The sequence below is a fragment of the Helicoverpa zea genome, chromosome 14, assembly GCF_022581195.2.
Source record: "Helicoverpa zea isolate HzStark_Cry1AcR chromosome 14, ilHelZeax1.1, whole genome shotgun sequence".
Lineage (NCBI taxonomy): Eukaryota > Metazoa > Arthropoda > Insecta > Lepidoptera > Noctuidae > Helicoverpa > Helicoverpa zea.
In genome coordinates this window covers 10,240,359-10,252,430 of record NC_061465.1, presented here as the reverse complement: position 1 = coordinate 10,252,430, position 12,072 = coordinate 10,240,359, and the positions used below count along the sequence as shown (strand labels likewise).

Below are 12,072 nucleotides of genomic sequence, written 5' to 3'. Positions count from 1 at the left end.
AAGCAATTATCTATAAAAATTGTCAAAATATTCGAAATTTTAAAGCAAATACACATCTGGCTGTTTTGACATCAGTTTTATTATTAAAAAATAAGTACATAAAGCCAAGAAAAAAACAACATCATCAACATAACAAAAATTACATTATTCAAACCAGTATTTGTCTGATATTGACATCAAGAGCACTCTTTGCTTGATGTGCTCGCCTGTTAATCTGCTCCTATCATTCGGCACAGCCAAATTCACCATTGAAGCTACTCTTTCAGATGACACTGAAGAAGCTTTTCAAATCAAATATTTTAGGGCGATTACTCGCCAGTCGGCTGCCACACTCAAGTACCATACCAACACTCCAACACACGCAGTCAGTGATACCAACCAAACCAAACCAACAAGCAGTGTCATTGTCATAGATGAACAAAATAGACAAGCAGGTCATAGACTATAGAGTGTAATTTTTGTTTGCGTTTGAATTAAATTTAAGAAATCAGATTGGTCAAAGACATGATGTGACGCATGAGCAGACAGCAGAGCTTTAAAAAATATATCGATTTTGATACCTAAAAATAAATATCGAAAGTTGATATATCGCGGGAAAAAATATCGCTGATTTATATCGATATTTTTCTGAAAAAATATCGATATTTTGATATATCGATATTTTTTGCCCAAGCCTAATTTGTTTATTCCATACCCAGTCTTCGTAAGGTGCGTTTGCGCCGTTTAAATTACTAAAATAAACACGAAAATACGTGAAAGTGTTCTAAAAATAAATTTCAAAAAATGGACGACGAAAATGTGAGTTGTGCTTATATTATAAACTATTTATATCTAATCTAACCTATTGTTAAAGGATACCTAAGTTTAGTGTAAATTCGTTTCATAAAAAGTAATTAGACATTTTATAACAAAAATTACGTTTCATGTTTATCAATTCATTAAATGAAATTGAGTTTTTGCGCTATTTTTATGAGATTAATTTAATTTATTTTACACAGGATTAGTATAAAATGTGTAATATCGAAACAAATAAAGGAAAAGTTGGCACGGACTATTTTTTTACAGCAAGTTAATCTGTAAAAAAAATTAAAATAAACTAGCTTGAAGTTATTTATTTATTTAACAGTTTATGTACACGTAAAAACACAGACAAGAATAAATAATAGCAACAAAAATGTTCAAGGGCACAGCTTATCTCACAAGAAACTTCTTCCAGCAGGCCCGTTTTGGGACAGTTAGAATAGAAAAGAGATACAGAAAGACCGTGTAAAAAGAAAGAAGATATAACCAATATATAATCACTAACATAAACTACTTAAATACATGATAAGAATAGCGGAAAGATAGTGTTCTTTCAACTTCCGTTATATGCGTGAGTAGTTAATAAAAGTTGACAAATTCTCTTTCCAGGATCAGAAGATAGAAGAAAAGGAAGAGAGAACTCTTAATAACAATACGGTAACGAAGGACAAGAATACAGACACCGTTCAACAAGACCTAGATTTAAATTCAGATAAATACAAAACAAAGCCTGAGGGGATAGCTCACACAAACATATTTTTGCTAGTTTGCATAGCAGGCATATCGTTAGGAATACTTCTACAACTAATAAATGCTGTTAAACGAAGTGAGAGTGTTGACAAAGATTATTATCTCGAAAAACCATTGAAGTACTGGGTGTATAAGAATTCTACAAAGGCCAACGACTTGAATGGCTTTCTCAAACATGTACATTTAGTTCTAAACAGAGTAGGATACGAGAAAAGTACAAACGAAACGCCATGGAACTTACTATGGGCATTCGAGACCCCTTTTAATGAACTCAACCTTCGAAATTTAAGCTCTAACCAAAAATTAAACCATTTCCCCGGTACGGGGTTTATCACTTCAAAAGTAGACCTAGCGACTTCCGATTCAAAGTACATACCAAAGGCTTTTAGACTTCCAAAAAATAAAAATGAGTTCTTAAAGTACGCAGAGCAGAATAAAGATGCGATGTTTGTGCAAAAGTATAACACACACAGACACGTCTATTTGAAGAACGTGAGTGAAATAGATATGACTAGCGGGAAAAGTTTCGTTCAAGAGTATGTGCGAAATCCGTTCTTAGTGGATGGACATAGGTTCGATATTGGCGTGTACGTGGTGCTGAAATCAGTGAACCCCCTGAGGGTATATTGGTACAAAGGCGATGTTTTGTTCAGGTAATTGTTTTTTACATCATTTAATTTGCGAACTACATACATTATTTTTGTATCGTCTTGTGATGATGTTTAGTGCTATCTAAGTTCTTAAAAACAATTGAAAATATTTCTGGTTACAGATACTGCTCTGTCAAATACCATCCCTTCGATCCAGCTAATTTGGAGAAGTATGTGGTGGGAGATGACTATCTGCCTACTTGGGAAGTTCCCTCGTTGGCGCATACCTACACTGCGCTGGGCAACACTATGAAAGAAGCCTTCGATATCTATGTTAGGTCTATGGTAAGTTCAACGACGACTTTATGGCGAGGTAGTTGGGGGCATCGACTGTCGTGATGCGTATCGTGGGTTCGATTCCCGCACGGATTTTTTATGGGTGCTGCATGCATTTCAGATTGAATATTTGTAAAGGGACCTATGAATGATAGTCTGTTACTGTTGCACTACCGATGCATTCGTAAAATGTACGAATGCATCAGCCACCACAATTACCTACCGATGTTCGGTAGGTAATTTTCGAATCAGTTGAAACCGAAAAAGTACTTTGTATTTAATTGTTTATATACTTATTAGCTCAAACCCGATTTAATTTTTATTTTACCACAGATGATAAAATATTGGACGTCTATCAAAATTTATTTTAGTTTCTTTTAAACACACGATGTACCTAGGTACCTAACACTCATCCACAATAAATCACACACATGTATAAAGGGCTTGACAATTCTATTAGCAAACTGCTGGTTAGATATAGTATAGTATAGTACTTACCTTTTCTCAATATTGTTTTGCAGGGCAAGGATCCGACAGTAATGTGGGAGGAAGTGCAGAACGCTATCTCAGAAATATTCTTTATGAAAGAACATCATATCATTGAAGCGGTAAGTACGCCTTGATCATTAAGAAAACATTGTGAATAGAACTAGGGAATTACAAGAAGAAAAATTTGGAAAAGGTTGCGATTCCGGACAGTGGTAGATAAAATCGCAAGGAACAGTTAGTTTGAAATTAAATTTCCACAAAATAATCTAATCTGGTGTATGCTTACCTATCAAAATAACTTACTAAAGTCAGTTTGTTAGATACGACAGTCTATATACCAATTCCATTATAAGTACAGTTAGCCAAAAAGTGCACCCTACTGGTGACTGGTGAGGTTTATTTGAATTTGAACGTCTTGAAACAAACACGGCGATTTTTCTTTGGACTTTTCGTTAAGGCCGTGCGATTGCAGACTCACAAATATTTATCAAAACTGGAAGACCACTTTCTTTACCGACTGTGTACCTAAGTAGGTACTTACTTGAACTGAATTTATCTCTTTTATACATAAATAATAATAATAAATTCATTTGTGACCATGTCTCATAATAACTTTATCTCTGAATAATTTTCAGTTGAAGGGGTTTGCATCTTCAGAGAACCTCTTTCAAATGATGCGGTTTGACTTCTTAGTGGACGAGAACTTGAAGGTTCACTTGTTGGAGGCCAATATGAGCCCTAACTTAAGTTCTCATCACTACCCGCCGAACCAGTTGCTGTATGAACAAGTACTCTATAACCTGTTTTCTTTGACTGGTGTCACACAAGAGAATGTTAAGATGGAAGGGTAAGAAAGAATCCAATGTTTTCATAGTTTCTACTATTTGGATTTCTAGACCGCAAAACGTAAGCGAAACTATTTGTTGGGTTTTCGAAGGTTTATGAAGGTCCAAAATTGGTATAGTACGTAATCATTATTTTATTGTATACTAGCTGTTGCCCGCAACTTCGTCTGCGTCTTCACCTTCGTCTTCGTCTGCGTATAGAATAGTCAAAATACTACATATCCCGTAGGTGCATTCTTTCACGTGACAGTATAATTAGGATTAGCACTTAGCAGTCGCATAGATTCATTGATCAAGGTTGTGTTGTGGATGTGACCACTTATCTAAACAAAAGAAGTAAAGTTTGTGACGTTGTGAATATCTCTGGATCTAGTCAGCTATTTTGGAAAATTATTACGTATGGTGCGTAAGTAATTTTCACAGGAAACAGTTATAATCTATGTCTATATGCTTTGAGTCTGACAAAGCTGTCATTTGTACATTTTCTGCAGCTGCTGCGACTAATCAGAAGCCAGAAAGTCTGTCAGTCTTACCATGGATATCGGCTTGTGTAGTTGACTGGATTGAAGATAGGTAGATAGGTAGTCGCTCCATGCAAAATATTGGTACTCAAACAGATTCGGTGACTGGAAGCCAACACCAACATAGTTGGGGAATAGCTGGATGGATGATAAAATGAGTCATCATCATCAGCAGGCGCATAGGGTAGGATAGTTTCACTACTGGGGAGAAACACTTGTATGACGGGGATTTTCTGTGCACTTACTCACTATGGTAAGGCTGACCCCACATTAGGCGTGCGCGATCCTCGGGCGTGTGAGTAGCGCGGGCGTCGCGAGCGCGCTGCGTGAACGTCGCGTTTTGCTGCCCTGCGGCATGTGTGAAGAGTGCAAGCAACGCGCTCGCGGCGAGCACGCGGCGCTCGAGTTGCGTTCTTACCCCTTCGCCCGCTATCCCCGCCGCCCGCTAAACGCCTTAGCAGTTAAACGTCAAGGAGAGCGGCGCATGCGCGCTGCAAATGCCGCAGGGCAGCAAAACGCGACGCTCACGTAACGCGCTCGCGACGCACGCGCGGCGCCCGCGCTACTCACACGCCCGAGGATCGCGCACGCCTAATGTGGTGGCCTAAGCCGGGACTCCACCGAAATGTTTGCATTAGTTCACGAATAGGAAAAATGTACGTATCTGTGAGAGACCACTTCATGTGTTCGTACTTGAAACCTGCAGTTGCACCTGGGGCCAATCAGAGCTCTATGAAGCGATCATATGCTTTGGCTCCTACTGTTATTGTGGTTTCTGAAAATTTATTCACCTCATTCAACGATGAATGTAATTCTGATGGTACTATTAAGAACACTTGCTTAGCGCAGAAGCTGACGTTGGCAGGTCGACTCTTTTGACTTCTCGAATAGGATACCATTGGTTTTTGTGCAATGCACACCTGCAATGCATGCTGGATTAGGATAGGATACAGGTGGATAGGATTTGCAACAGAAAACAATTCTGTCTTTGTGATTGAATGACATCAAACGCAGTTTTATATAAAAGGTGTTTTTTTAGACTTGGCTCGGGTCTTACTGAGACTGTTCGTAATCGTGACCAGTGTATTTGTGATCAGAAGTTGAAAGTAAGCATGTCTCTGGTATGCGACGCGCAATTTGTACGTTTTCAGACGCATAAAGCATTGTACGTGCGTATGGTATTAAATCGAGAAAGCTCCCATTTCTTATCTGCACTTTGTATCTGGGCTTGTTCTTAAAGCTACAGAATCCTACATTACCTACCTACCTCACGCTTAGCAGCGCTTGCGAGAGACAGATCCTCCTTTCTTCTAGGATTAAGTTAACATATTTTGCATCAGAAAAAATAATGAAGGTCTACTTAATACTACTCACTCAAAGTAATTTGTTTTAAGGCCACCACATTAGTGGAAGATAAGCTAAACTATGTTTATGAAAAAATCCTGATATAAACTCCATCTGTAACTTTAAATGATAATTAATTGTTATACTAAAGTCATCATTTTTGACATAATGTTCAAAAAATAATTTAGATGGCACCGTTTTAAATTTGGCTGAGAACTATTAGGTGATCTTCACACTGCCCCGCATCACGCTGCATCTTGCGTGTCGACGCACCTACGCGCGTTCCTGCGGGAGTGCAGATCTGCATCATCGTGCGGGTTTTTCACGCACTCACGCGCGTAGGTGCGTTTTGTAAATTCACGCACGGCGAGTTCCATTTTCAAATATACACGTCACGCCCATTCAAAATCACGCGCGGCATTGCGGGATTCAGTGTGCCATACCTTGCGTCTCGCCCCGCACCTACGCGCGGGGGTGCGTGTTTCTCCGCATGTATGTGCGTGATCCGCATGAACGCGCGTGGATGCATTTTCAGTGTGTTGGACTATGCGTGTTTTCCATACAAACGGAAATATTTCCATACAACGGAAAAAAACGCATCCACGCACTACGCTGCATCATGCGGGGCAGTGTGATAATCGCCTTATTTTCCTTTCATCAAGGTAATAATTATAATTGGATTTTGATGTGGCACGGCAAACTGACAAACACTTTTGAAATGTCTATCGAAAAATTACACTACGTGTTAAAATATGGTGAATTACGGAAAATACACAACTCCATCTGTTGAAATAATAATCCTCTATAAAGAATGTATGGTTATTTATTGTCATTTACCACCTCGCTCCTTTGACAAATTTTATGTATTTTATTTAACACAGATTACCACAGATGGAGCTACTTTAACCTTGGCTAAACACAATTTTCATATTTTTTTTTTCTTCCGAAGTTACTTATGAAGGTGTGCTTTTCTGTGTAAAGGTTAATAATAGGCCGATCAACTAATATAAGTACAACATTCAAATGTACAGTTTTGACAAACAGATTGCGTGTCGTAATATTTTACATCTTGAATTCACAAAATTAATCATATCTTTTGATAGAGTGAATCGATTTCGATGAAACAAAAACTAAGTAATACCCCAAGTTACGTAGAATTTTTGTATATAAGCATTGTCTGCATTGAATTCGTAGATTTTACGTGAATCCCGAACAAACAAACAGATAAACAGACAAACAGACAAACAGACAAACAGACAAACAGACAAAAATGATGGAAATGGGTTCTGTTAGTTATCCTTTAACATGCTGGCTATTTTTTTTGCCAATTTCTTCAATGTACAAAAATTACTTTTCTACAGATTTATTATATGTATAGACTATAGAGGTAAATGAATGAAGTCAAGTTTTTAGGGTTCCGTAGCCAAAATGGCAAAAACGGAACCCTTATAGTTTCGTCATGTCCGTCTGTCCGTCTGTCCGTCTGTCCGTCTGTCACAGCCGATTTACTCGGAAACTATAAGTACTACAGTGATGAAATTTGATGGGAATATGTGTTGTATGAACCGCTACAAAAATATGACACTAAATAGTAAAAAAAAGAATTGGGGGTGGGGCCCCCCATACATGTAACTGAGGGATGAAATTTTTTTTTTCGATGTACATACCCGTGTGGGGTATCAATGGAAAGGTCTTTTAAAATGTTATAAAGTTTTCTAAAAAACATTTTTCTTAAAGTGAACGGTTTTTGAGATATCAGCTCTCAAAGTCGTAAAAAGTATGTCCCCCCCCCTCTATTTTTATAACTACGGGGTATAAAATTCTAAAAAAAATAGAGGTGATGCATGCTAATTAACTCTTTCAACGATTTTTGGTTTGATCAAAGTATCTCTTATAGTTTTTGAGATAGGTTGATTTAACTGTAATTTACGGAACCCTTCGTGCACGAGTCCGACTCGCACTTGGCCGGTTTTTTTTCTAATATTGCTCAACAAATCCTTGCGTAGGCAAAATGTTTTGGCATCGTAAAACATTATTTTACGACCCACGTGGTCAGCTACATGTACAAATGTCGTGGGTCTATGATAGAAAATAAATATTGGACAAAAAAGTCTTCAAGATTGTTTGTAAAGTTAAGAATGCACCACCTGCACCTTCCTATTTTTGTTTGCACTTTTTAACGTTTTGAGTGTGGGCTGTCTTATAAACAGAATTTTTCCAAATAACCCTTTTCTTGGTTGCAAATTATCAAATTTTAATTAGCCATCCGGCTATGGGTGCAGCTCGAGGGATTGTTAGACTCTTACTGACTAAAACCCACCATGTTCCCTTCTTAAGCCCTTTATGTACCAGGGCCGCGGTAACTCTTTCGAACAATCCCACAGCCCCGATTCTCAAATACCTACCGATGACGACCACTGCCGTGGCGGCCTCTAGCGGCATGAGTTGTAACACCACGAACGGGTGTGCTGTGAAAGTTTCTAATGTCCGGTAAAGTCCATTTAACGAAAGAAGTCCCGCGGAAAATTGTGGAACTATATATTTTTGTACATTTTTACTGAGCTATCGCATAGACACTAGCGCTGCGTCTGCGGGACTTCTTTCGTGAAATGAACTTTAGGTGAACTTCACACTGCCCCGCATCACGCTGCATATTGCGTGTCGACGCACCTACGCGCGATCCTGCGGGAGTCCAGATCTGCATCATCGTGCGGGTATTTTGCGCACTCACGCGCGTAGGTGCGTTTTGTAAATTCACGCACGGCGGCTCTCATCGAGATCCATTTTCAAATATACACGTCACGCCCATTCAAAATCACGCGCGGCACTGCGGGATTCGGTGTGCCATACCTTGCGCCTCGCCCCGCACCTACGCGCGGGGGTGCATGTTTCTCCGTGTGTATGCAAGTGATCCGTATGAACGCGCGTGGATGCATTTTCAGTGTGTTGGACTGTGCGTGTTTTCCATACAAACGGATCGAGATACTTACAAGCAACGGAAGAAAACGCATCCACGCGCTACGCTGCATCATGCGGGGCAGTGTGAGAATCGCCTTAGATCGAACCCGAGACGGTTGCTTGCGACCATTAGACAACTTTGCACTGATAGGTATACCACGACTAAGTACCTGGTGTAAGAGTACCTACTACTCAGTACCTAACTACTAGAATATACTTTTAACTTTAATAGGAACCTACTTCTTTGATGTCTTACAGTGATACAAAAGGCGCTCAAAGTATGATATCTGCACAGAAGAATATAGGAGTATTTGGCGAAGAGTGTAGGACGATATGCAACGACAACTGCAGTGCTTTGGAACTGTGCTCTCTATGCAAGCCGTGCCTCGATGCTAAGCTGAAGAAGAGTTTGCTGGACGCCTACAGTGAATTCTTACATAGAGGCGACTTTAGAAGACTGGTTCCACCGCCTATGGTCCCTAATAACGTAAGTATACTCTAGTTCTTGAGAACTTATGAATATGTGCTGGCTATTTACCCAGGAACTCACCTCGTACTTATTATACTTCTCGTCCTTATAAAACGGTACCTATCATATTGCCACGTTTACCTACGTCGTTGCCTAGTTTAATTTAAATCATTGCAAGTTGGTAGAAGCGCGTCTAAATAAGAAGAGTGCTTGTGTAAGAAGGTATCCTATAGAACAGAAGGCAACATAAATATTTCTGAATTCTGTTGACACACGCTAAAATGAACACTATGTAACTAAACATATAGTTTAGTTTCCTAGTTCCAGGATAGATTTGAGTAAATAAATAAGTCAAACAAAATTATTATAGAACTCGTGATATCTAGATTTGGTGGGTAATCTAGATTTCAGTTTTGTAGTGTTATTCCAGGATCGATGTGTAAAAATAGACCTTTACTTATTATTGGAATATCATCGCGTGATATCATCAGCGATAAATGTCAAATTCTGCTATGTAATGCTATTTCGCTTATCTATACTTGTTTGTACTGTCTTCTCAAATAGTTATATGTTTTTCTTGAGTAGTTTGGCGCCTGGCTTCATAAAGTCACAGACTAATGTACGTTTTTTTGTTGCAGGACATAGAATCATTATTGGAAAAATACAAACATTTGTCCACAAACAACAGACTTCTACATTTATGGTATCAAGGAAAATGTAATCAAGACATAACATGGTGTTATTAAATAAAAAATATAATTATTAAAATGCAGCTAATTTATTAAAAATTACACATAAACAACCATGATTTTTTTATTATTGGACCATTGATTGCAGTAATCCTAATATGTAACTACCTAAATCTTCATCTTGGTTAGTCCATGAGACATAGATATTCTTAGTACTATCCTCTTCCCCCTCAACTTTGATAAGTACAGATTCAACTGATATGTTAGCCTCCGAAATTGTGATGGTCCAACCTTCCAACTTCTCTGACAGCAATGTCTTCAGTTTCTCAGCAGTCTTAACGGCTGGACCTGGGTCTTCAAAGCGAACTGTACTTGTAAACCTAATTATGTGTCGGTTTATACCAATTTCATCACACATTTCATCAATATCGAGGAGAGACAGCCTGTTGTCCCTGACACACAGAATTCCATTGACGACCCGCCGCCTTTTGGGGTCCGGAGGTTGCGCATTGTACCGCACAGCCTCAGCCTTCAACAGTCTCAAAGAAACATCAATAGGAATCTTTGTAGGAGTGTTGATTGTACAAGTTTCACCATTTGCAGGCATGTAACAATTAATTTTGAATTCCTTTTCAATCTTATCTTTCAAGAATTCCATTTTCTGTGCCTCCCCATGAACCAAGAGCACATTCTTGGGTTCACAGTACTGTATCAACTGCATGATTCCTTTAGCATCAGCATGGGCAGAGAATGACATGTATTCTACAGCCATTTTGACTTCAACCACTTGGCGGTTCTCAAACTCAACCTTTTTAGCACCATTAAGGATTTTATGTCCTACTGTACCTTGGACACAGAAACCTGGCATTATAACCATGTTCTGCTCATATGGAGCCCATTTCTTGAATATGTTGAGAGACAAACCTGCATGCAACATGCCCGGGGTGGCGAACACCACCATAGCCCCAGGGTTGTCAATGTAGGACTTGTCAAATGGCTTAATGTGCTTAAAATCAAACATATTCCTTTGCACGAAAGTCTTTCTTATCTTCTGATTAGTCCAGGTTATGAACATCTTATAATAATTGTTAGCTTTCTCTGTTAATCCCAGTGCAAAGTAAACTGGGTATTTCAAATTCATTCTCTCCCAGTATGTTTCCAATAAAATACAAAGTTCTTGAGCTCTTCCAAGTGCAAACACAGGTATGAGTACCTTGCCACCTTTTTCAACACATTCATGTACTTTCTTGAGGAAATCTCTCTCTCTGCATCTCTTCGAGTCTCGGATAGTGGTGGCATATGTTGATTCTGTTATTAGTAGATCTGGTCTGCATTTATCTATCCAGGCAGCTCCCAGATGCCTGTCAGGAGTCATGTTGTAGTCACCAGTGTACACAACTGACTGTGAGCCAACTCGGATCCAGAACATAGCAGCACCTAGCACATGGCCAGCATAGTATGCCTTAATCTCCAGCTCATTGTCAACCATCACAGACTGGTGCAGAGTTACTGCTGTCACCTTCTTTATACAGTCTTTGATCATTTGAGACGTGAAGAAGTTAGATTCTCCTTTCCTCTCTACAGCAACTTTTCTCATGTCCTCAAGTAGAATAGGTGCAATAGCCTTTGTGGGATGGGTCATGTAAATAGGGCCTGTGTAACCCACCATTTCGGACATGTAGGGTAGCGCTCCGCAGTGATCAAGATGGAAATGTGAGATAATGACACAGTCTATTTGACTGGTGATCGGCCCTTCTGGCACAATATACGAGAAGTCTGGAAAACGTCGTTCATCGTTATAACCCATGTGCATTCCACAGTCCAACATAATGTTTTTACCTCCCATAGACAGCAGTATACAGCTACGGCCGACATCTTGCCCTGCTCCCAGCGGAGTTATCTTTATATCGGGCATGATGAAATATTATCACACTCTTATAAAATTAATAAATCTCAATTTTCGCTTACTTTATTGGAATGTTTAAAAGTAATCTCGACATATGAACTTAATATTCATAACAAAATTAGTTTATTACACTATTTTCCTCAAGAAGTCCTTGAAATAGTTAATTATTTATTTAGCAAATACAAAAAGTAACCTCAGGAGAACACAAACTTTGACACTAACTCGCTTGACATGACAGTTGATGACTTGACATTTTATCATTTTTTTTCTATCCCAATTATAAGCATAAACTGCGAGAACATAATCAAAGGGTCATCGGATGATCTTTTATATTCATTAAAATTAGACCGTCAGCAGTTAGTATCACATAATAA

General features: G+C 38.9%; 2 protein-coding genes across 2 annotated transcripts; one reads left to right on the top strand and one right to left on the bottom strand.

The window, feature by feature from the left end:
* The first annotated feature begins 676 nt into the window (after positions 1-676).
* Positions 677-9,908, top strand: LOC124636214 (probable tubulin polyglutamylase ttll-15). The gene is made up of 7 exons (XM_047172171.1): positions 677-798; positions 1,411-2,204; positions 2,324-2,486; positions 2,999-3,085; positions 3,602-3,813; positions 8,893-9,121; positions 9,742-9,908. The coding sequence occupies exons 1-7, from the start codon at positions 784-786 to the stop codon at positions 9,847-9,849; spliced, it is 1,608 nt and encodes a 535-aa protein (XP_047028127.1). The 5' UTR covers positions 677-783; the 3' UTR covers positions 9,850-9,908.
* On the bottom strand, positions 9,863-11,934 carry LOC124636213 (integrator complex subunit 11). The gene has a single exon (XM_047172170.1). The coding sequence runs from the start codon at positions 11,705-11,707 to the stop codon at positions 9,920-9,922; it is 1,788 nt and encodes a 595-aa protein (XP_047028126.1). The 5' UTR covers positions 11,708-11,934; the 3' UTR covers positions 9,863-9,919.
* Positions 11,935-12,072: the final 138 nt, after the last annotated feature.